This window comes from Elgaria multicarinata, chromosome 19, assembly GCF_023053635.1.
Source record: "Elgaria multicarinata webbii isolate HBS135686 ecotype San Diego chromosome 19, rElgMul1.1.pri, whole genome shotgun sequence".
NCBI lineage: Eukaryota > Metazoa > Chordata > Lepidosauria > Squamata > Anguidae > Elgaria > Elgaria multicarinata.
Window position 1 is genome coordinate 17,088,536 of NC_086189.1, and position 23,846 is coordinate 17,112,381.

The 23,846-nt window shown below is 48.6% G+C and overlaps 1 protein-coding gene across 1 annotated transcript in view; it reads right to left on the reverse strand.

The window, feature by feature from the left end:
* DDX31 (DEAD-box helicase 31) overlaps positions 1-23,846 on the reverse strand; it is a 54,213-nt gene that overhangs the window by 14,038 nt on the left and 16,329 nt on the right. Inside the window, exons 15-18 of the mRNA XM_063144687.1 lie at positions 19,697-19,747; positions 16,280-16,419; positions 9,569-9,650; positions 1,335-1,446 (exon numbers count right to left, since the gene is read on the reverse strand). Of these exons, the coding sequence (XP_063000757.1) occupies positions 1,335-1,446; positions 9,569-9,650; positions 16,280-16,419; positions 19,697-19,747 (385 nt within the window). The remainder of the gene's footprint in view (positions 1-1,334; positions 1,447-9,568; positions 9,651-16,279; positions 16,420-19,696; positions 19,748-23,846) is intronic.

Here is a 23,846-nt window from a genome sequence, read left to right on the forward strand (position 1 = left end):
TTTTTTTAGGGTGTGGGGGGGGGGTAGGATTTTTTTAAAAAAACTGAGCAATATATAAAGGTCTAGAGAAAGCCCAATTTTTCAATTAAAACTTCAACAACTGTAAAACCAGACCTCTTAAATTCACTGCAACTTACTTCCAAGTAACAGATTTGAGGCTTGCAACCCAAATCCAAGGAGGTGGATTTTTAAAGGGCGATTTTGGGGGGAGTGACTTTCCTTTCCTTTCTCCCCTCTCTCCTTTCCTCTCCTTCACCCCTCGTCCCCCACTCGCTCCCTCCCTCCCGTCCCCCACAAAACTCTCTTTCTTCCCCCACAAATAACCCAGCCGCTCCGCCCCGCGCTTACCCTAAAGGTCTGATCGCAATCAGCCAAGCTCACCAAACTCCTTTGCATTGCCTGGGGCTCAGGTAGCCGGAGGAGCGCACGTGCGCCTTTCCTTGCTGTTGTCCCTCTTCTACGCAGCCGCAGGCGCAATAAGGTGAGTCACGGTGAGTGACTCAGATCAGCCTGCGGAAGAGCGGTGATGCTCTGGAAAAAGCGCCAGACTGATGCATCTTTTTCTCTGCTGCCGCCACTCCACTGAGCAGGCTCGAGGCACCATTTTGGAGGTCAGAATTTCTCCGGCCAGCTGGACCAGGAATCTGGGATTCTTGCCCAGCCGACCGGGACATTTCAGAATCTCCTGGAAACCGGGACATTCCCGGTTGTCCGGGACGTATGGCAACCCTAGCTGATATGAGTATGTTATTGTCGTACAAAGCCCTAAACAAGTTGGCACCAGGATCCCTAGCAGGCTGCCTTCCCTTATGCACATACCCAATCAGCCTTTAAGATTGGCAGAGGAGGCATTGCTGGTCATTCCCAAACTAACCAAATGTCCCCGCGCAATGCCCCAACAGAGGGGCCTACTCGGTAGCGGCACCCACCCTTTGGAAAACCGTCCCTCATGTAGTACGGGAGGCAGAAAACAGGGCATCTTTCAAAGGCCTCCTGAAATCGCACTTGCTCACCCAGGCTTTTCTTGGGCTGCGATTAAATGAACCATGCTGCTCCATTTTACTGGAATAGGATTTTTTTTTTAATGGTGTGTTTTTAACATTGTATTTTAAATGTGACGTTAATATTTATATGTGAACTAATTAGGGATTCTATTCTATTTAGGGGTATATAAATATTAAAAATAAATAAAGGACATGGATCAACCCAGCGGCCTGTGTTCTTGACCTCTCCTAGGGGACATGGCCACCGAGATGGTCATGATGGAGTCCCTGCACTTCGACACTGACCAGTATACCACTGCTCTTAAGATTACAGAAACTGATGTTCCTCACCTTTCTTGGCCCACTGGACGGTTTCTGCACGGGAGTGGACAAAATTCTCAAACTCCGTTTGCAGGACGGTGGCTCTCCGCCGGACCTCCTGAGGGTCTTTGCCATGGAACTTCTACAGGGGAGAGAAAGGAGGCAGAGGCTTAGAAGGGGGAGCAGGAACATGGCTGAGGTTTCAGAAGACATTTTGTAAAGTAAGGATGTTGAACCTATTTCCACCCGCCACTGGTACATGGCCCCCGAGAGCTTCTCCCAAGCAAAAAATGTCAGACCTAGACAATCAAGGACCTTACAAGATCAAAGCCAGGATCTTGGATTTAGCCTGTCAAACTACGCAGAAGCCAGTGAAGTTTTCAAAGAATCCACACACTGTGTGAGGAGCACCAGGCAGAAGCACACAAGCAGCTGCAGTCTCCAAGCACTCATCAAGGGCAGCCCCACATCGAGTGCATTACAGTAGTCAAGACAAGAATTGGCAGAAGTGCCTTCTGCTGACTCCATCCATTGATTCTTCCGGCCAAGTGTGCTTTTCCCTGATTGGGAATGCTTCTCCAAGGCTCAGCATGGTCTCTGACTTCAGAATCAGCTTCATGGGGCGACCCCATTGGGTTCTAGTATTATGAGAGAGGGAGAAAAACGTCTCCCTATCCACCTTCTCCACACCAGGCATAAATTTGTACACCTCTATCAGGTCTCCCCTCAGCCTCCTTTTTTTCCAAGCTAAACAATCCCAGCTGTCGTAACCTTTCCTTTCTTCTGTATTTGCAGAGTCCACATCCTGCAGTAACGGTACATGGAGAAGGGCCTCCTGGGAAGAAGACAGGGGAGATGCTCCAGCACCGTGATCATTTTAGTTGCCCTTTTCTACACTTTTTCCAGCTCTACGTCTTTTTTGAGGTGTGGGGCGAGTCTAGAGGCTGTGGGCCCATAAAGCTGCATTTTGGAAGAAGTGGTAGCCGGTTTTGTTCTTTTGGGCAGAGGGAGATACACCTTGGGTGGCGAGGGTATCAAATAATGTTGTCAATGCTATCTCTTAAGAACATCAGAAGAGCCTTGATGCTGGATCAGACCAAGGGTCCATCTAGTCCAGAACTCTCCGCACAGGGGCTGACCAGCTGTCAACCAGGGACCCACAAGCAGGAAGTGGGTGGAACAGGGCTCTTTTTACGAGCCAGTGTGATACAGAGGTCAATAGGGAGTCTCACCCTAGGATGTTCAGAGGAGGGCAACCAGGATGATCAGGGGTCTGGAAACAAAGCTCTATGAAGAGATAGTCCCGGGGTCGTCCCTGTGTGTCACTTACATGAACAGGGATAACCCCAGGACGATCCCTGGATAAACTTTAGGTCTAGCTGAGACCTGAAACAACTGGGCATGTTTAGCCTGGAGAAGAGAAGATGGAGGGGAGACATGAGAGCATTCTTCAAATGCTTAAAAGGTCGTCACACAGAGGAGGGCTAGGATCTCTTCTCAACCATCCCAGAGTGCAGGACACGGAATGACGGGCTCAAGTTAAAGGAAGTCAGATTCCAGCTGGACATCAGGAAAAACTTCCTGACTGTTAGAGCAGTACGACAATGGAACCAGTTACCTAGGGAGGTGGTGGGCTCTCCCACACTAGAGGCCTTCAAGAGGCAGCTGGACAAGCATCTGTCAGGGATGCTTTAGGGTGGATTCCTGCATTGAGCAGGGGGTTGGACTTGATGGCCTTGTAGGCCCCTTCCAACTCTGCTATTCTATGATTCTATGATTGGGGAGACCGAGGTTCAAATCCCTACTCAGCCATGAAGCTTACTGGATGATCTTGGATCAGTCTCTCTCAGTCTAACCTACCTCACAAGGCTGTTGAGTGAGAATGAACGTCCACATGGACGTTGCCGGGCACTTTAAAGATTTGGGGCCCCAGGGCCACAGGAGACAAATCTGCATAAAATTTGCATACGTCCATTTATGCCTACATATGCAAATGTAGAAATAATTACTAGGATTTACTTAAATTTCACAGGAGGCAAAGCCTGCCACTTAAATTCTAATTCAAACCATCTCCAATAAAGTAAAGTCTTCAATTAATTTGTAGCCTGACCCACATTGCCGCAAGGTAATTTATAAAAGTCCCCCCCCCCAAGCTTGTCATACACGGAGGGTTTTTTTGAGGGGTGGGGGGCTGTTGCTGCATGTGGGGATGGGAGAGTTAACCTTTCCCTCCCCAGCTGCAACCCCCTTGAAAATCCCCACACACACACACCTGCACAGAAATTAAGCGAAGAAAAAAAAGCCTCCCAGCGGTACCATAGGAAGCACAGGGCACCAAGAAATAAATCTGGGGCCCGCGCCTTGCGGTGCCCGCCACCGTCAGCTCCTCGGAGGAAGAGTGGGAGCATAAATGAAACGAATTAAAAACACATGCAACGCTCTTCATATACAGATACATATAGCCTTCTTTGTACATTTTTACAGGCAGGCGGTGTACATATATATATATATATATATATATATATATATATATAGTAATAAACAATTTCCTAACGCAGCGAAATGCGAAAAAAACTTTCCTTTTCCCAATCTTCCCTCTCCGGTCTTTCCTTCCCGCACCAACCGAATCCAGCTTTTTTCTTTCGTTAAGCCTCTTGGGTTGTGAGTGTCACCTTGCTGCAGCAGGGGAGTTTTCCTCCCCTTTTTTTTTTAATATGAATGTGAAATTAAGCGAAGTTGCCCTTTCCCCCGACGGACAGAATCCTCTGTTATTAAAAAGTAAAGCACTTTAATAATGAAAAACTTTCTTTTTTTTTTTTTACCCATACACGCCCCCCCTGCCCCGCTTAACCCCCCTCCCGGTGTTTTAACTGTTTAAAATTAATGAGAAGGGCACAACGGTTGTCAAAGCGTTATTGAAAGCGGGCAGCAAGGACCAAATAAACCTCAAAATCCCCCCAGAGTGTTAAATAAACAGCGCTTCAGTCCTTTCCAAATCCCTCTGTTGGTTATTGTATACATTCTGTATCGGAGCTCAGAATAGATCTGAGCGCCGGGGAAAGGCAGGGTAGGTTTCAGTATTCCAATAAAGGCCTCAAATTAAAGACAGCCCGGCGCGAATTCCAGGAGAAAATTAAAGAGACCTCAAACTTAAGTGACAGGTGACTTGCTTCTATGCCAGAACTGTCTAGGGACTTAGTGATAATATGGCAATATATTACAAAGGGCTTCTCATTCTCTTCCCCCACCTGCCTTTCGCCCCCCACCCACTGTGTTCCTCCACCCTTTAGGTTTCAAAATGAGGTATCTCTCTCTCTCTCTCCTTTAGAAAAGAAAAAGGAAGGAAGGGATTTTTAAAAAACAAAATATGATTAAACTAAGGGATTTTTTTTAAAAAAAAAGAAACCCAAAAACCCGCGTACATGTACATGGGGGTAGACAAGCAGGACTGGAGGTCAGACAGAGAGAAAAAAAGACGGGGGGGGGGGAATAAACAGCAGGAAACGGCATTCAGAAAAAGATAATGACTTAAAAATAAAACACCTTCCATCCGCCTCCCCCCCCCAAAAAAAACAATTCCTTCTTTAAATATACATCTATTCCTCCCCCTCGAGAGGAATTTTATTTTTAAAACTGCACCCTAATGGGGATGTTTTTGATTCCTGCCTTCCAGGGTGTCTGGTCAGAAGTGTGTGTGTGTGGGGGGGGGGGGGTGAATCTAAATTTAAAAACTGACTCAGAGCTGGAAAGGAGAAAACACACACAGAGAATATTCTGACACCCTGGACAGAATGTATACTCAAAGAGTTGAGCCCCATGGGCGTACCTGTACAAAAAAACCGACATCTGCCACATTCCCACTTGACGTTTTCAGGTGTGCACGGCTCAGCGTAGCTGCGCACGTAAAAACGTAGCGTATGAAGGCACACTCAGATATTCAAAGAGAAAACAACTATTCATAAAGATATATGAAGCTGTAGGCCTGGTTTGCACGTAACGCTAAGCCAGGGTGTGGTTTGTTGACTTCTGGCTTGTCGTCGTGTCTGAACACATCCCCGCAAACAAACCATGGCTTGTAAACCAGTGTCAAACCACAAACAGAAGCCAGGGTTTGTTGTTGGCTTACAAAATTTGGGTTGTTTAAAACCATGGCTTGTCGCGACATTTGAATCCCGAACCATAGCTTATCCCTGGGTTGTTCGCATTGCTGTCTGCCCTGGAACAGAGGGCCCCGGCCTGAAAATGAAACCACTCTGAAGGTGGCAAACCGGGCAGAAGAAAAACAAACCAGAAAAAGGGAAAAACAGCTGTGGTTCATTTGCTGGTCTGGAAGACAATTCATGGCTTCAAGCAATACGCTGCCCCGCCCCTTGCCTGCCCAATCCCCGTCTCCCCCCTGCATCCAAAACTCTCTTTCTCTAGCTCTCGTAGCCAAGCAGGGGGAAAAGGAAAAGCAACCAGATTCCCCCTATAACCAGGGTTGGCAAACCCACGCCAAACCCTGGTTTGGAACTCTGATCAACATAACCATGGTTAGTACAGGTGTAGGTGTAACGCAACACCGTGGTCACGGCAAAGGCAAACCAGGACAGGGAGGCGAAATTCGAACGGGCGTAAGGAACGGAGGCGGACCGTGCAAATTGAAAGCTGGACGATCCCGGTTCCTTAACCAGGGTTTGGAGGCTGGGAATGTTATATCTGCACCAGGCACTCACATTGAAGGCAGGGAGGGAGAATCCCTTTCAGTCCAAATTGCGGAGAAGCGCCTTCCAGTGGTGGGCGGCACCAAAGGCGAACAACAACAGCAGCATATTGTGAATTAAATCTCTTGCTGCTCTTTTAGAATGGGCGGAGGGGGAGCTGCACGAAAGTTGAAAAAACTACCCAATGGTTGCTGGTCGAGGGAAAAGGAGTAACGCCCCAATTCTGCGGATCCTCGGCACTGCATTAAAGGGGCAGGAATGGGCGGGTGGATATTCAGAGAATCAAAGTTTTAAAGGGTCCATCATCAACAGAAATATTGGATCGCTTTCTGGGCGTTCGTCTTATTTTCAGCGGGGAAAGGTGCGGGCAACCGTCAAGCCTTCTCTTTGCTTCCCAAAGCCGCTCAAATACAAAACGAAGGCTTTTGTTTTTAGTAACTTTTTTGCCCGGCAAATCCCAACCCCCCCACACGTGGCGTCCCCCCTGGGAAGCACCCCTCCAGGCCTGCCCCCCCCGCCCCCCCTTTCCTCCCTGGTAGAAAGTGCACAGATCAAAAATATTCCCTTTGTAGGCAGGTGAACATTCCCGCACCCAGACGTGGCGGCATATATATTTCATGCGCCTAAATATAAAAAATACATTTTACAGGCCCTTTTCGGCATCTCTTCCCCGCCGGCTTCTCAGAGAAGCCCAAAACTCACACTCCAAAGGGGTATTTATAATGGACAGCGGTGGAGGCAGCAAGAAGAGAAGAAGATTACGCAGAGGTTCTGCAACATACACTGGTGCTTTGAAATAAGCTGAAACATCTGCGGGGTGGGGGGTGGAATAACCAAAGACACTCAATTTCCATGCTGACCTCTGTCAAGCAACCACACAGGCAGCAGGAGGGGAGTTACAGGCCATGCTTACCTTGCATTAGGGTTCAGCCCCATAGCCTGCTTTCTAAAGGTTGGCGCACAGCTGTGCCAGAAAGACTCAATTGCCCCCCATGTACAGGGAGGTAGTTACTCGGGAGCCAAGATAAAAACAGCCGCCAATGTTTGCAGGCTTTCAAAGCCTGGTCACCTGGATGGAAATTCGTATTCGCCCTAGGTGACCAAGCAACCGTCTACCTTACGCACAACAGGCTTATAAGAAGAATGACAGAGGAAAGGTCGGAGAAGGGTAAACATTTACACGTCTTGAACCCTCCTCCGACTTTGCCACCCTGAAGCGACCATACTTCTCCCGCTTCAGTGTGGTGTAGTGGGTAAAGTGTCGGACTGGGAGTCGGGAGATGTGGGTTCTAGTCCCCAGTCGGTCATGACTTTGGGCCAGGCACAGCCTCTCAGCCCAACCTACCTCACAGGGTTGTTGTTGTGAGGATAACTTGGAGAGGGGGAGGATTATGTATGCCGCCTTGGGTTCCTTGGAGGAAAAAGGCAGGATATAAATGCAACAAATAAATAAATGACCCCCACCCTTTCTCCAAGGCTACCCCAAGTGCCTGGAACTGTCTCCCTGAATATTACATGGTGCCACCTTTCTCCCTCCTCAAAATGCACCCTTGCTGCGGGGCTTCTGGGTTGTCCTGGCATCGAGGGATGGATTGCATTTGTACCTGGCCTTTCGACCAAGAAAAATGGCCGTCGCGGCCACTTACAAACACAGCTTGGCAGCGCAAGCACAGCAGAGACCCTCCAAAGCCCGGGAGCCACCACGGAGAAGGCCCTCTTTCGCGTCGCCACAAACGCGCCTCTGAAGGTGGGGGCCTCGAAAGAAGGGCCACTCCCAAAGGTCTTTAGACCTAGTCCTGATTTCCAACTGTAAACAAGCTTTAAGGATGCATCCAGGTATCCATCCATGACCATCCTGAGAGAGCGCCTTCTCCCTTACCAACCTGCCCAGTCACTGCGGTCATCTGAGGGCCTGCTCCTGGTGGTTCCACATAGATCCATCCTCCGATTGGAGTCCACCAGGGGAAGAGCCTTCAGTGTGGTGGCCCCCCTCCTGTGGAACTCCCTGCCTCTGGAGGTCAGGCAGGCGCCAACCTTGTACTCCTTTCGGCGCCTCCTGAAAACATCTTTATTCCAAGAAGCCTTTCTTTAACATGCAGCCTTGGATTTCTGTTTTTGCTTCTTTTTACATTTTTGTTTTAACTGTTTTATTCTGTTTTTATTTTCATTTTACCTTGTACACTGCTCCGAAATTTTTCAATGGGGAGCGGTATATAAATATTCTAAATAAATAAATAACTAAATAAACCATCCCTCCTTATCTTCATGTCTCCTCCTCCTGTTTTTCTCATTGTCCATCTTAAGACTGCATCTGTTGCCTTCTCCTCCCTTGGGAGGCTGTTCCAAAGTCACGGAGTCGTAAAGGGCAGAAGAGCATAAGAAAAGCCTTGATGGATCAGACCAGGGGTCCGTCTAGTCCAGCACTCTGTTCACCTAGTGGCCAGCAAGGTAGGAAGCCACAAGCAGGACTTGAGTGCATCAGCACCCTCCCGCCCATATTCCCCAGCAACTGATGTACATCGGCATACCCCTTCTGAGCCTGGAGGTAGCACAGAGCCACCAGGACTAGCACCCAGGATAACTCTTCTCCTCCAGGGATTTTCGCAACCCCATCCAAATTGGTGCCCACCAGGACACCTTGTGGAAGTGAATTCCCTAGTTTACTGTGTGAAGACGTCGTTCCTTTGATCTGTCCTGAATCTCCCCCCAATCAGCTTCATGGGACGACCCCGTTGGGTTCTAGTATTACAGGAGAGGGAGGAAAAGGTCTCCCTGTCCACAGTCTCCACACCAGGCATGATTTTGTACACCTCTATCCTGTCTCCCCTCACTCGCCTTTTCCCCAACCTAAACGATCCCAGCCGTTGTAAGACGATCTCAATGCACCGGCAGGGCGGCACAAGAGGTGACGATCCTTTAGATATCCACGCCCTAAACAAGATGCACAGGACGAAGGCCTCTAGGGTCCGATGGAAGTTGAACCAATCGGTGTTGGCGTTCCTCCAGCCCAACCAGGTCAGAGGTTGTCTGTTTAAAAGGTTTGAAACTCGCCTTTCAGGATGGCACCGCCCACACAAAGCATCTCATTAAAAACGTGAACGTACAGGTGAAAATTAAATATACCGGCAGCATCTAATGATTTTAAGTACCAAATGCAAACTCAAGTAAATGCGTCTTCAGGATTTCTTTTTAAACGTGAGCAGGGGCGTTTGGGGACCAGGGTCACTTTTAACTCTTTGAGTCAGCAGGAGAGGAAAGAGGCGAAAGTTAAGGACGTAAGAGCAGACCGAGTGGATCAAACCAAACGCCCATCTTGTCTAGTATCCAGTTTCCAAACCATGGCCAACCAGGTGGTTTCAGGCAATAGCCCCCTTTTGGCTTGGAGGAAGAACTGCAGGTCTGTTATTTTTTTGTACCCGGATAGGAAAAGCCCAAAGCGCTTCGGCTATTGGGCGGTATAAAAAGGTAATAAATAAATAAATAAAACAGGGGAGGGGAGGGGAGGGGGGAGAGAGAGAGAGAGAGAAAGAGAGAGAACCAACCACTTCCAGAAGAACTCACCTTTTTCCCACATTGGCTACCCTTGAAACAATCATCTTTCATCAAGCTGGACAGAAGAGATTCCATCTTCATCTCCAAAACACTGGGAGGTTGGGGGGAAAACACAGGATAAAGAAACAAAACAAAAATAATTCATGGTTCCCCCAATTTAAAGTACGCAGAATTTTAATTAAGAATCCTCAAGGAATGCAAGCCTTTTTAACGGCCCCAATTGTGAGGAACTCCTTCCCAAGGGATGTACGACTGGCCTCTTATTTATTTATTTATTTATTTATTTATTACATTTTTATACTGCCCAATAGCAGAAGCTCTCTGGGCGGTTCACAAAGCGGTTCACGAAGCTCTCTTCAGTGTCGGCATTCCCAAAAGCTTCCAAAAGCCATTTCTTTCAAGTGACTTTTCAGTGATCTAGAAAAAGCCATGGTTCCACGATCCGCGAGCCCAGTAGCCTGAATCTGGCCTGCATGCGAGAGGTACCCCAGCCCCTGATGTAATGGTATGTTAATATAGCTGTTCGCTTCCTTGGGAAGATTTTGTCTGGAAAAACAGCCTGTCAACACTTTAAAGAAAGAAAGAAACATCCGTAGGAAGACTAGATGAGGTGGTAAAACCATTCCTCAACTGTACTACTTCAGAACAGGTGGGGCAGGTTAAGTGGGAATCCCTTAATGCCCTGGGTGGGGGGGAGCCCTGCATATAGGAAGGTAGAAGTTGAGATCAGAATTCCTTTTCCCAATGCCTCGTTTTCTGTGTGCAGGGAGATACATTTCTTTTAAAATTAGTCTTTTAGTGTTCTTGTTTTACATCTGCTATTGTATTTTAAATCTTTGCACCGCTGCTGGATTTGATTTGGGCTTTGGAGATGTTTAGAAAGAGGCTGGACTGCTGCCTGTCATGGATGGCTTAATTGGCTTTCCGACAGATTGCAGAGGGTTGGACTAGATGACCTTTGTGTTCCCTTCCAACTCCACAATTCTATGATGCTATAACCGGGGAGCAAGCCTGACCTGAACCCAACAGGAGTTACGCACAACGAAGCATGCACCAAGCCGGGCCGCCTGCATTCTTAGACCCCGCACTAGATCTCAAGATTTTTTATCGTTCCTTATGACGACGACGATTTGGAAGTCAGGGAACCAGCGAAATTAAAAGATGAACGGAGACCCTTTAGAAGTGGCAAGAGACGTCGCGTCTCCCCCACGCCTCCTCCAAAGGCGGCCCCGCCACGTTCCGTGAATGGAAACGTCAACGCCTTTGACAAGTGATTTGCTGGAGGTGTCAAGAATAAACTCCCACCCACCCACCCGTTCTTTTCCGCTGCTTGGCACGCTGCCAGATTGCGGGCCCTGCAGATGAGCGCGCTTGGTTCACACAGCAGGGAGCGCGTCACAGGGAAGGGATGGGTTGGGGGGGGCGTGTGCATGAGCCCTCGTGCCTTCACGGGGATCTGCTCTCTTTTATAAAGTTCATTAGGCAGCTGTTAGGAAATAAAGCAATCATCTGACGAGCTGTCGAAAAAGGAGCCCGCTCCACTCAAAAAGCAGCGCCGTGCTTTTCAAGCCACACACCCGCATCTCTGAAAAACGCATTCCAAGTCTCGCTTGAAGGAAACAAGAGAGATATAAGCAAAGCACACACACACACACACGGCAAAAAGAAAAATTACACTTAGAACCAGCAAATTTTATAAGCATTCCCTTCACCTCCTCATCCGATGACTTGGACGAGGAGGTGCAGGGAACGCTTATCGATTTTGCAGATGACACAAAATTGGGTGGGATAGCTAATACCCCGGAAGACAGAAACCAACTTCAAAGTGATCTTGATAGGCTGGAGCGCTGGGCTGAAAACAACAGGATGAAATCTAATAGGGATAAGTTCTACACCCAGGGAAAAGAAACCAAACATACAGTTACAAGATGGGGGATACTTGGCTCAGCAATACTACAAGTGAGAAGGATCTTGGGATTGTTGTAGATCACAAGCTGAATATGAGCCAACAGGGTGATGTGGCTGCAAGAAAGGCCAATGCTATTTTGGGCTGCATTGATAGAAGTATAGCTTCCAAATTGTGCAAGGTACTGGTTCCCCTCTATTTGGTACTGGTTAGGCCTCATCTAGAGTATTGCGTCCAGTTCTGGGCTCCACAATTCAAGAAGGACGCAGACAAGCTGGAGGGGGTTCAGAGGAGGACAACAAGGAAGATCAGGGGTCTGGAAACAAAGCCCTATGAGGAGAGGCTGAAAGAACTGGGCATGTTTAGCCTGGAGAAGAGAAGGCGACAGGATAACACTCTTCATTTACTGGAAAGGTTGCCACACAGAGGAGGGCCAGGATCTCTTCTCGATCATCCCAGAGTGCAGAACACTGAATAACGGGCTCAAGTTAAAGGAAGCCAGATTCCATCTGGACATCAGGAAAAACTTTCGGACTGCTAGAGCAGTACGACAGTGGAACCAATGACCTAGGGAGGTGGTGGGCTCTCCCACCCTAGAGGCCTTCAAGAGGCAGCTGGGCAGCCATCTGTCAGGGATGCTTGAAGGTGGATTCCTGCATTGAGTGTGGGGGTTGGACTAGATGGCCTTGTAGGCCCCTTCCAATTCTACCATTTTATGATTCCCCTCTGCTTTTCTCGTCTGTTCCTCCTTTGAAAAGAAATCTGTTAAGTTGGAGGAGAAATGCTTGGCTGTTCTGGAAAGCAACTTTTGAAAAGGGGTGGGTGTGGCACGGAAGTGGAAGCAGAGGGCCAAAGAGGCAAAATCGTTAATAATAATAATAATAATAATAATAATAATAATAATAATAATAATAATAATATAATCTGCTATGAAGCTTTTTCTCATAAAGAGAAAAGTTAACCTTAAGGTCACCCAATGTTCAATGAGTTGCACAGAGCCAACAGCTAGGAAACTGAGTGGGGTGAGTTTTGTTGTTTTAATGATGGGTGAGAGGGAATTGAGAACAATTTCATGTTCAGAAGGGATTTGCCTTCCTGAATACTAAAAGAAAAAAGAGGTTTAAAGCCAATGTAATTAAAACAACAACAACACTTTGGCTGACTGATACTTGTTTATGAACGACAGGCACATCTGAAATTCCCTTCTCCTGTCTGGCCAAGGTGCCATCAGCCTCAGTTCTTACGGTCTGTAAAATGGGTATCGTAGGGACCCATCTCAACGAGTCCTTGGAAGGATTCAGGATGGGGGAAAAGAAACGTCAATGCCCAGCCTGAGCTAAACCATGAATTGCGGGATTCAAACGATGCTCGTTTCAAGAGGTGTTGCCGTTCATTCGCAAATTTGAATCTTCACAGGTCGGGCTCAATCCAGCACCGAGGATGGGGTGTGAGAAAGAAACGGCCGGCTGGATGCTCAATGCGGAGGCATGTCATAGAATCATAGAATAGCAGAGTTGGAAGGGGCCTACAAGGCCATCGAGTCCAACCCCCTGCTCAATACAGGAATCCACTCTAAAGCATCTCTGACAGATGGTTGTCCAGCTGCCTCTTGAATGACTCTAGTGTGGGAGAGCCACACTCATAGAATCAGCCACACTCATAGAATCAAGTGTGGCTGATTCTATGAGCAAACAGTGGAGGCTGGTGGCTCAGATATCAGAGGGCGGTGAATCTGCTTCGGGTTTCAGTCAGAACTCTAAAGGAGCAATTCAACGCCCTTCAGCTTGTGCAACCAGTTGCATAAGCATAATGGGGAAACGCTACCTGGATTTGCAGAGTGACACTGTTTTAGAGGGCCCAGGGAAGCGAGGTGGGTGGCTACTAAGGAAAGAGCCTTTTCTGTGGTGGCCCCCTGGTTGTGGAATGAGACCACCTACATAGTGATCTTTTTGGCACCAGGAGAGGGCCATTTTATTCTCCTAGGCTTTTTAGCTCTTCCGTTTTAAAAATTGTTAGTGCGCTACCAGATCTTTGCACCGTTGCTGCCTTTTATCTTGGTTACTCCTTTGGTTTTATTCCGTTTTAAACTTAGCTTTATATTAAGCTGCTCAGAGAGCTTCGTCAAATGGGCAGAACAGAAATGTAAAAAATAAATAAACCTGCCCAGATCATTGGGGCCACTTGGAGTATACACAATATATTTGTTAGCTTTCTCCGCTGTGGCACCCCGGTTGTGGAACGAGCTCCCCAGAGAGGTCCGCTTGGCGCCTACACTGTACTGCTTTTGTCGCCAGCTGAAGACCTTTTTATTCACTCAGTATTTTAACACTTAATTTTAACTTAAATTTAAATTTTACTGTTTTAACTCTGTATTTTAATCCTATATCAACTTTGCTGTGTGGTTTTATCCTGGTTGCGCTTTTTATACTGTATTTCGTAATTGTGTTTTAAACTGTTGGGTGTTTTACTGTGGTTTTAATTTTTGTGAACCGCCCAGAGAGCTTCGGCTATTGGGCGGTATAAAAATGTAATAAATAAATAAATAAATAAATAGCCTTTAAAGCACGTTACAGAATTCTGATTTTGCTGCCGGAACGCTAAAGCAATTTGCCTGTGTTCATGAGCTCAGGGGGGGAACGCCATTCTCTGCCTTGAAACGTGCTCGAACCTGCGTTAAATATGACAGGCCCGATACCGCAAAAAAGGACGCAAGGTAACTGACCGACCTCTCAAAACGGGGGTGGCGCGTTTTTGCTCTCGAGCCAGGCGTTTACACGCCAGACCAGCACATGGTGTTTCTTCCGCCTCGTTTGCCACACTGAATTTGTCAGGATAAATCTCCACAAGGCTCAATTTACGAGCAGAAAGGGCAATTAGATTTGATGCCACGTGTTGCCCTGGGCATACAGCTGTCTGTCCAAATCTGATCTGTAATCTATTAAGCCCGTAACCTACTACCAGTCCTCTTTTACCTACACACACTCACACACGGATCATCCAGATAGATGACTGTATCAAATAGCAAGGAGAATCTACTGCTCGCGGGATGTCCGCCCCAGGAAGGCTCACCCGGCACCTCTGTTGTGGTCTTTTCAACACCAGGTGAAGCCTTTTTTTTATTCTCCCAAGCGTTTCAGTCACCCCGTTTTTCAAACCCGCATTGGTATTTTTAGGATCTTGTGCCGCCGATGGTTTTAATTCTGTTGTGGATTTGAACGCTTTCAATGTTTTTTTTTAATAATATGTTTTATTACGTTTTTTGTAAAGCTATGGTTTTAAGATTTAATTTTCGTGAACCGTCCAGACAGCTCTGCCTATTGGGCGGAATAGAAATTTAAGAAAGAAAGAACGAGAGAAAAAGAACCTTTCCCAATTAGGGATGCGATTCTGAAACCAGGGCTTCGAAACACTCTGCTGTCCTCACGTGCTGTTATGCACCCGAGGGGACTTGAGTCCCATTTCTAACCTTCCACCCTAGAATCAGAGCCTCGTGGATGAAAAGGACCTGCATTTTCACAGGGTGGGGCCTTTTTCAAGAAGTTGATTGGTTAATGGCTCATCTGACCCAGACGAGAATCCCAATTTCACTCTCCTTTGAATACAGTCTTTAATGAGTCCCTGAATTTCTTCGCCAGGCCTTGCTTGGGAGAGCTTGGCTTTACCGTCAATAGTAATAAACCTTTTCCCTATTACTTCTAAGCATGGAAATGGCGCAACAGTGAAATCCCCAGAACCACCCAATCTAACCCGCTAACAGTAAACCAACCAACTTGGGGAAGCCATGTTTGTGAAAAGGACAAGAAGTATTTTGGTGGAAACTAGGGCTGTGCACAGTTTCGGGTCTAAATCCCAAACCGATGGGATAATCCGACCTGCTCTAGTCCGAATCTGGATCGGGCTGAAGTGGTCCAGAACAGGTTGGCACTTCGGCCCAATCCAGGACGTTGCCAAGCCACTGCCCTCACCCATCCACAGAACTTACCTGATCTGTCCGCCACGCCCGGCAGCCCTCTGTCCTCCGTGAGAGCCACCATTTTTTAAGGAAGATGACGGCTCTGTATTTTCCTAGATCTAATGTTGCAAACTATGGCAGCCGTAAAGGGCCATTTCAGCTCCTCAGGAGGTGCCCAGAAAATGCAACACCCGGATTTCCAGATGTCTGGATCTCACTTCAGATCCAGATTCAAAGCAGGTCGGACCAGGCCAGAATCGGGTCGTGGAGGATCAGGGCTGATTTGGAAACTCCGAATCAGCCTCCAAAGTTTCCTGCACAGCCCTAGCAGAAACCTTTTTGGGGAGGGCGGAACCCAGAAACAACTCAACGAGGATTAAGCGTGCCCAGTGGCGCTGCGGAGTGAGACTCTACTTTGTGGCCTGGCAGCCTCCCAGTTTCAAAACGTCTCATCTAAAAAAACCTTAAGAAATAAAATTAAAATCAGGAGGAACAGGGAGGCTGCAGGCCCCAGGCTGAAATACTTGAATCAGTTTTAAAACCTGCTATCCGTTTTAAAATCTCCAACAATGCTATTTTGCTCAATAGCATTGAGTTTTATTTTATGCCCCCCCCACTTTTTATCCATCCCCTTTTATTCTTTATGCAATTATACCTTTAAAGAAAGTTTCAAAATCAAATTTGGGCTCTTATTTAACTTTAAAGGAAAAAAAACCACCCTTCTCCCGAATCGAGGCAAGCACAGCCACCATCCGCTCGCAACGAGGCGCCGCGCTGCAGCTGCTTTATTAGTTTGGGCTGGCTACGAAGTTTGGCTGGGGAGGGGGGAGAGCAGAGGCGGGGGGGCGCAGTTGTGACTCACTTAATCTTGTGAGAAGCCAGGAAGCTGACATATTCTGCCTCAGAAGGTGCGAGGATGAGCAGACTGCTCCCGTGACTGCCAATTCGCGCCGTCCTCCCGATTCGGTGGACGTATTCGGGAAGCGAAGGAGGAGGATTATACTTCAAAAAAAAGGGGGGGGAAGAAGGGAGGGGACACACACACACAAGGGAGACAGGGAGAGAAAAGAAGGAATTAGCAGATCACGAGCGTGGTTAATTATAACGGAGCATTGCGTCTGAGGTCATTAAAAAAAATAAATCCCCGAACGCAGGGTCTCATAGCTACCTATTCTAAAAAAAAAAAAATTAAAAAAAGGAAGGGGGGGGAAAGAAACCGCTTATCACATCCCATCATACTCATCTCTGCAACCATCATTCACTGCTACAGCCATAACAAGGTTTTTTGACATATGAATATGACACATTGGCCAAGCTGTCTCGCTGCAATTTCCGTTTTTGTGTGTGTGTGTTTTTAAACAAAATTCATTTCTACAGAGGGCTCCATCCCTGACCTATTTGTTTCCTTTCTTAAACATGCATTCGCGGCTCGCCCATCGGTTCGGGACAAATAAAAACAAGGAAAGGGGGAGGCCACATCAGCGTCCTTAGAAATGGCATCAGCTTAGGGCTAAAATAATTAGTTTGCTAAAAGGGTTTTCGATATACCCGTTGCTCAGCAGAGAAAAGCCCATACGCCAGCTTAGTTAGGAAGGCAGGGTATTTTAGGGCCAGTTCGTACATTACGGCTGCACGGCAGGTGCGCGCCCAAGATGTTTTCACATATGCGCTTGGAAATGTAACGCATAAATAGCGGGCAGGGAGAAAACCGAGTGTGATACGCTGGCAGGCCTGGTTTCCACATGCGTGTTTGACCCTGTAATGAAGGGATAGGCTGCCTTTTGGGGGCTGTGAGTATATTTGGCAATTTGAGAAACTGTCCTGGGCACCGCCACAAAATGGCTGCCACAGGAGGCGGGGCAAAGGGCAAGTCGCCTGCCCAAAGGACTGAGTACAAGGCAGAGGTGGGGTGGGATCCCCAACATGCTAAACAACTCCTTTGAACCCGCTCCCTTGAACCCACGCTTAGGGATTTCATTAATAGCCGTCGTTAAAAGGTGTAATGTGTGAATCGGACTAATGTGTGTATTGTCAGGGCGCTGGGAACATTTGCACAGTTCTGAAAGGATGAAACGCCTCTCCTGAGGATGTCTTACTGGCAAGCAGAACGTCAAGAACAGAAGAACATGAGAAGAACCCTGAGGGTGGAGCAGGCCACGGGTCCATCTAGTCTAGCACTCTGCTTACAGTCCAGCCTTCCTCAACCTGGGGTGCTCCAGATGTGTTGGACTGCAACTCCCAGAATGCCCCAGCCAGCTGGCTGGGGCATTCTGGGAGATGCAGTCCAACACATCTGGAGCGCCCCAGGTTGAGGAAGGCTGGCTTACACAGTGGCCAGTCAGCCATCGGCCAGGGACCCACAAGCAGGACACAGGTGAAACAACACCCTCCCGCCCATGTTCCCCAGCAACTGGTGTATATAGGCTCCGATACTGGAAGTAGCCCTTAGCCATCAGGACTAGCAGCCATGGACAGCCTTCTCCTCCAGGACTTTATCCAACCCCTGTTTAAAGCCATCCACATTGGTGGCCGTCACCACATCTTGTGGCAGGGAATTCCATAGTTTAATTCTGCGCTTGCGTGAAGAAGTCCTTCCTTTCGTCCGTCCTGAATCTTCCGCCGCTCAGAACTTGGTATGACACACACACCCCCGGGTTCACGTATTACGAGAGAAGGAGGAAAAGGTCTCCCTCTCCACTTTCTCCACGCCAGGCATCGTTCCCTACACCTCCCGCGCGTGTCCCCTCACTCGCCTTTCCTCCAAGCGGAACAATCCCAGCCGTTGTAAATTCCCCTCGTTGGATAGTTGCTCCAAGCCCTGGATCATTTTAGTTGCCCTTTTCTAGCTAATATACGCAAGCATTCGTGTGGGGGTTGGGGTATCTTGGCCCCGCCCCTTTTTGCCCACAGCTCCGCCCATCACCGGAACGCAGCCCCTCCCCCCCGAAGGGCTTCTCCTAAAACGGAATCCACCCCTCGGGCTGAAAGAGGTTCGACGGTCCTGAATTGAGCCCATCTCGAATGAGCTTGGCCAGCTGAGGAAGAACTCCGCCAAGCCGTTATTTCTTTGCCAGAGATATCGCAGCCCAACTAACGAAAGCCCCACTTTGTGCATTTATCCCCGCGCCCTCCAGCAAGGTTTCTGTTTGGCTTCAGGGCCCCGCGAGATGCGGAGAGCAATCCCATTGCCCCCTGCAGGTTCCGCCTCGCGCCGCTTCTGCGGAGAAAACACTTCCCTCTCCCGGTTCTTCCACGCCACGCATAGTTTTGTACACCCCCTATCATGTCTCCCTTCTCTCGCCCTTTCCTGAAGCAAAACATTAATGTTTCTTCATCACCAAGTTGATCCGGTTAGGACACGATCCTACGGGTTGCACCCTCGACAATCGGATGTCTCCGTCGACGATCGGAAGCCTCCCCACCCCTGAACTCAGAGGCTTCCGATCATCTGTATTTTTTGCTAGATGGGCTTTTTGCCCATCTAGCAATGGTGCTCCAGAGGGAGAGGGAGAGGGATGGAGGGTGGAGAGGCCTGAGGATAGCTCTTATCCTGACCTCTCCAGTCTCCTCTCCTCCCCGCCCACCGAAATGCCCCCTTTCCGCTCTCCAAGGTCACTTTTCTGACATTGGAAGGCAGTTGAAACAGTTCTTTCCATGCCAGATGAGGGGAGGGGGGATATCTGACTCTCCCTTCCTCTCCAGTATCCTGTTGGCCCCTCAGACAATGTCTAGGGCCCACAGGATTGTTCCCATCGTTTCTCTTTTCTGCGATTTCCCCAATATCCCATACTGTACACAGCAGTCTAAGTGTGGTCTCTCCACAGGTTTGCATAAAGGCAGTTTTGTTTTCAATTCCCTTCCTAAGAATGCCCAAGGTCGGATTTGCATTTTTCATGGCAGCCACACACTGGGTCAAACATTTTCATCAAGCTGTCCACCACGACCCCGAGATCCGTCTCCTGTTGGAGAGACGGCCGTGTGTACACATGTGTTTAGTGTGTCTCTATATGCACAACTGGGGGAGACTAAGCCATACAGCGGCAGGGAAAGCGAGCTGCTTTTGCCCCATTGCCTCTCGGTCCCCACGCAGTGGGTTCAGGGAGAGAGCATCACTCGGTAGCAGAGTACATGATGTGCGTGCAGAAGGTCTCAGTTTCACCTCCGGATAAAACCATCTCATGTAGTAAGGATCCCAAGATCCACACCAGAGACCCACCACTGGCCAGAGTAGAGATGTCAGATTACAACTCCCATCATCCCTGGCAGATAGAAAGCTTACCTGTACAATCCAGGTAACTTGCGGCAGGTCTAATCCACGAGCAGCAACATCCTTAAAAGAAGAAGAAGTCACTAAGTAAAGACGCCGTCGTTGGCCTAGGAAGCTTAGTTTCATTTATCGCAGGCTTCCCTAAATCCGTGCCCTCCAAACGTTTTGGACTTCAGCTCCCATCAGCCCCAGTGTGCCCCCTGACAGATTATCCCCAAGGGACTCTAGTCTTTGACACAAAACGAGAAGTGTGTGTGTTCTTCTCTCTCTCTTGGCGTGTGTGTGTGTGAGAGAGAGAGTTTGTGGGTATGATTCGTGCCCTATTCCTGCCATAAGACGATAACCAGAGCCCTGCTGAACCAAAACGGGGGACCTTCTAGTCCTGTTTCCAACTGTAGCCAACCTGAAGCCTTCGTGAAACGCCTGCTTGTATTCATGTCTCCCCCCATTTTATCCTAATCCCAAAATCTGGAACTGTATGGTCGCAAAATCCGTGCTTTACATCTCACACAACCTCGACTCAAAAACCTCTCCTTTCAACCTTCGCCGGGAAACCACACGCGGTTAACAATAGCCTAGAGATGAAATTCGATGACAATTCTCCCCCACCACACACACACACACACACACACACTGCTAACTATAACGACCCCACCTAGTCCAGTTTAACCAATCCTCGCCCTGGTTCTGCTCCTTTTCCGCCGTGGCAAAAGGGGGGAGGATTTAAATTGGATTTGACCGATTGCTTGAGGTTATTAGATGCCATTATGCCAAGATATTGGATTCAATGGCAAGGTGGCGTTGCAGCGGAAGAGGCGGGGGGGGGAAGGATTTAGGACACCCAGCCGCGATCGGGGCGTGTCGCCGCCTGTTCCCAGTCCACTCGATGAAGCCGACACACTGCCAAAAGAGGTTATTAGTTTAAGCAGATCAAGGCATAACACCATGCAAAGCAGTAATGAGTATGCAAATATATCGTCGGCCCTCCGCCATCAAGGTTTTCCACTCTTCTGGTGAAATTACAGCCAGCTGCCTCCCAACACGATCGTACCCACAAACACTCTCTCTCTCTCTCTCTCATACACACACACACACACGCGCCGAGAGAGAGAGAAGAACACACACACACTCCTCGTGCACGGTCACCTCCGTTTCCGCCGGTGCAACTACATCTCAGCACACAACTGCAAGCCACTCCCTGGACGTTTTCAGGAGGCGCCAGAAGGAATACAAAGTTGGTGCCTGCCTGACCTTGAGGCAGGGAGTTCCATAGGAAAGGGGCCACCACACCGAAGGCTCTTCTCCTGGTGGGCTCCAAACAGACCACAGGTCCATGTGGGACCACCAGGAGCAGGCCCTCAGATGACCTCAGTGACCAGGCAGGTGATAGGGGAGAAGGTGCTCCCTCAGGTATCCTAGTCCCAAGTGGTTTGGGGTTTTATACTAGTTTTCAGCGCTGGTTCCTCCCAGATGTGGACTGTTCTCCCAAGGTTAGCTCGCCTGGGCCCACGCTATCTTTTTAGCACCAGGCTAAGGTTTTCCTGTTCTCCCAGGCTTTAAAAAAATCTCTTAAGGGCACAATCCTATGTATGTTTAGACTGGCTGGGCAACGCTGGGAGTTGTAGGACTTCTTTTCCTGCCTAAATAGGCACAGGATTGAGCCCTAAAGTATATTTGTGTTTTATTATTTTCGCTCGACAGTGTGGCTGACCCTCTTATACCTGGCATGTAAGTTATGCTGCGCTGGAAAGTTTATTATATTTATACTGTTGGTTTTATTGCGATTTTATTTGTATTATTATTGTTGTTGTAAAACACCCAGAACAAATTATTTTATAAGGCGTTTCATCAATTTAATCAATAAATAAAACACCAGAAGTAGTGGGCGCACTTCTCATTTTAGAAACCGGCTACCTTGGGGTGGTATTTGGGACGACTGGGCGTTAGCTGCTGCAAAGCTTGCTCTCAAGAATTCGCGTCACGTTGCACTGAACAAAAGAAAGCGAAATGAAACCAAGAACAGGGACTTTTCTGCTATGGCACCCCAGTTGTGGAACGAACTTCCCAGAGAGGCTCACCTGGCGCCTACGCCGTGTTAGATTTCAGCGCCGGGGGAAGGTCTTTTTATTTTCCCAGGCATTTTAGCTAGGGTGACCATATGGAAAGGAGGACAGGGCTCCTGTATCTTTAACAGTGGTATAGAAAAGGGAAATTCAGCAGGTGCAATTTGTATGCATGCAGCATCGGTGTGAAATTCCCTCTTCACAACAGTTAAAGCTGCAGGAGCCCTGCTCAATTGACCAGATACAAAAGAGGGCAGGGTTCTTACAGCTTTAACAGTTGTGATGAAGAGGGACTTTCACCTGCATGCATACAAATAACACCAGCTGAATTTCCCTTTTCTATACCACTGTTAAAGATACAGGAGCCCTGTCCTCCTTTCCATATGGTCACCCTATTTTAGCTTTTCAGCTTGTTTTAAATTTGGCGTTGTATTTTAAATCTTTGCATGGCAGCTTGGTTCTCTTTGGGGGAGGGGGTTTATTTTCCATTCTTATCCCGTAATTTTAAACTTTGAAAATTTCATGTTGCGTTTCGTGGTCTTGTATTTTACGGTTTGAATTGTTGCGAACCGCCCGTGGCTGGTACAAAAATGAAATGCATGAAATAAATGAAAATCGATCGATCCGTCAGTTGAGGCCGCAAGGCCGCAAGGCCGCAAAACACTGAGAAGGAATCCCAGGATCAACGGTTCGTCCTGAGCTTAGCGCGGTGAGCCAGTGTTGTGGGTGCAGGCCTCAGAGCCCTCTTCAGGTGGGGAAGAGAACAACAGCGCAAGATTGGCCCCTGTGATTGGCTGGAGGCGTGCAGCCTCTGGATTGGCCAGGCCTGGTATAAATACGACGCCGTCCGTCCTTGCCTAAGGCCTGGGATCGATACGACGCCTCGGCAAGGGCAGAAGGTAATTGAGCTGCACCTTCTGCCTCACTGCAAGCCTCAGCCAAAGCCCTCACTCTGGCAACTGGAATCCTGGGATGGCGGCCAAATAAACAAACCACCAAATCCGCACGCGGCCCAGAATCCCAAATTTAGGGCGACGGCAACGTGGCGGTGGCGCCTCTGAAAGGCGAGCAAAGCCTTGAAGGCCTCCGTCTTGACAACTGGCCGCCTATGTGAGGCCTCGAGGTACAGATGGAAGGCAGCTCGTTCAGGTGCCAGGCTGTCAGTTGGATTAAAATGACTCATTTATTTACCAAAAGACGCGCACATAGTGCTTTAGCTAAACAGGGCGGGGGGGGGGGCGGGAGAGAGAAAGGGGGGCAGAGGTTGGAGAAGGCCAAGGCTGAGGTAGGAGCTCGCGCGCCTTCCCAGCCTGCCAAGAGTCATTACAGCCGAGTGTGGAAAGCCATCAGCGGGGAAGAGACCCCCGTCGGCCGGGTGACAGATTGGACTGCGTAATCAGAGGAGGAAGGGGGGACAGCGCAGAAAGCTGTCAGGGGGGCGGACGCATTTGGCCGCACCCGCCAGAAAACTGGCAAGACGCGTTAGCGTGATGGAGTCAACAAGCCAACAAGCCTCCGAAATGATCTTCCCTCGCCGAACTCCCGTTATAAAGGGCACCTCCTCAGGACACACGAGCGGAAACTTTGGTGAAGGAGAAAGGGAGGCGCGTTCGCGCCCTGGCTTCCGGGGGGGGGGGAACGTTGCTTTCCCCCACTTGGGCCCCAAAAGGCGCTATTACCGCTGCTACGCCAACTTCTGGTGCTAATTGCTTGGTTTCTGAGGGGTGCTCTTGACACTTTATTGCCTCCATTTCTGTGCCGAAGAAGATGGTATACAGGGAGGAGACAGAAAGAGACTGAAGGCAGACATTTTGGTTGTGACAGGAATGGGAGCTGTGCGCTCGAGAGAGTCTGAGGCCACCCAGGACTTATGCGGTCTCCTCAGAAGGAAGACATTTGGGTTCCTGAGGCAGACAATTCAAGAGGCTTCCCACCCCCTGAGAGAAATTTAAACTTAAAATACATTTATTGCTGTCAAATTTAAAATCTGGCACCTGAGGAAGTCCGATTCACCTTGCCAAAATGGACGTGGCTTATTTGTCTTTGATCTCAACCACCTATGATTGGTTCCTTTATAGGTTTGTTGAGCGTGTCATCCA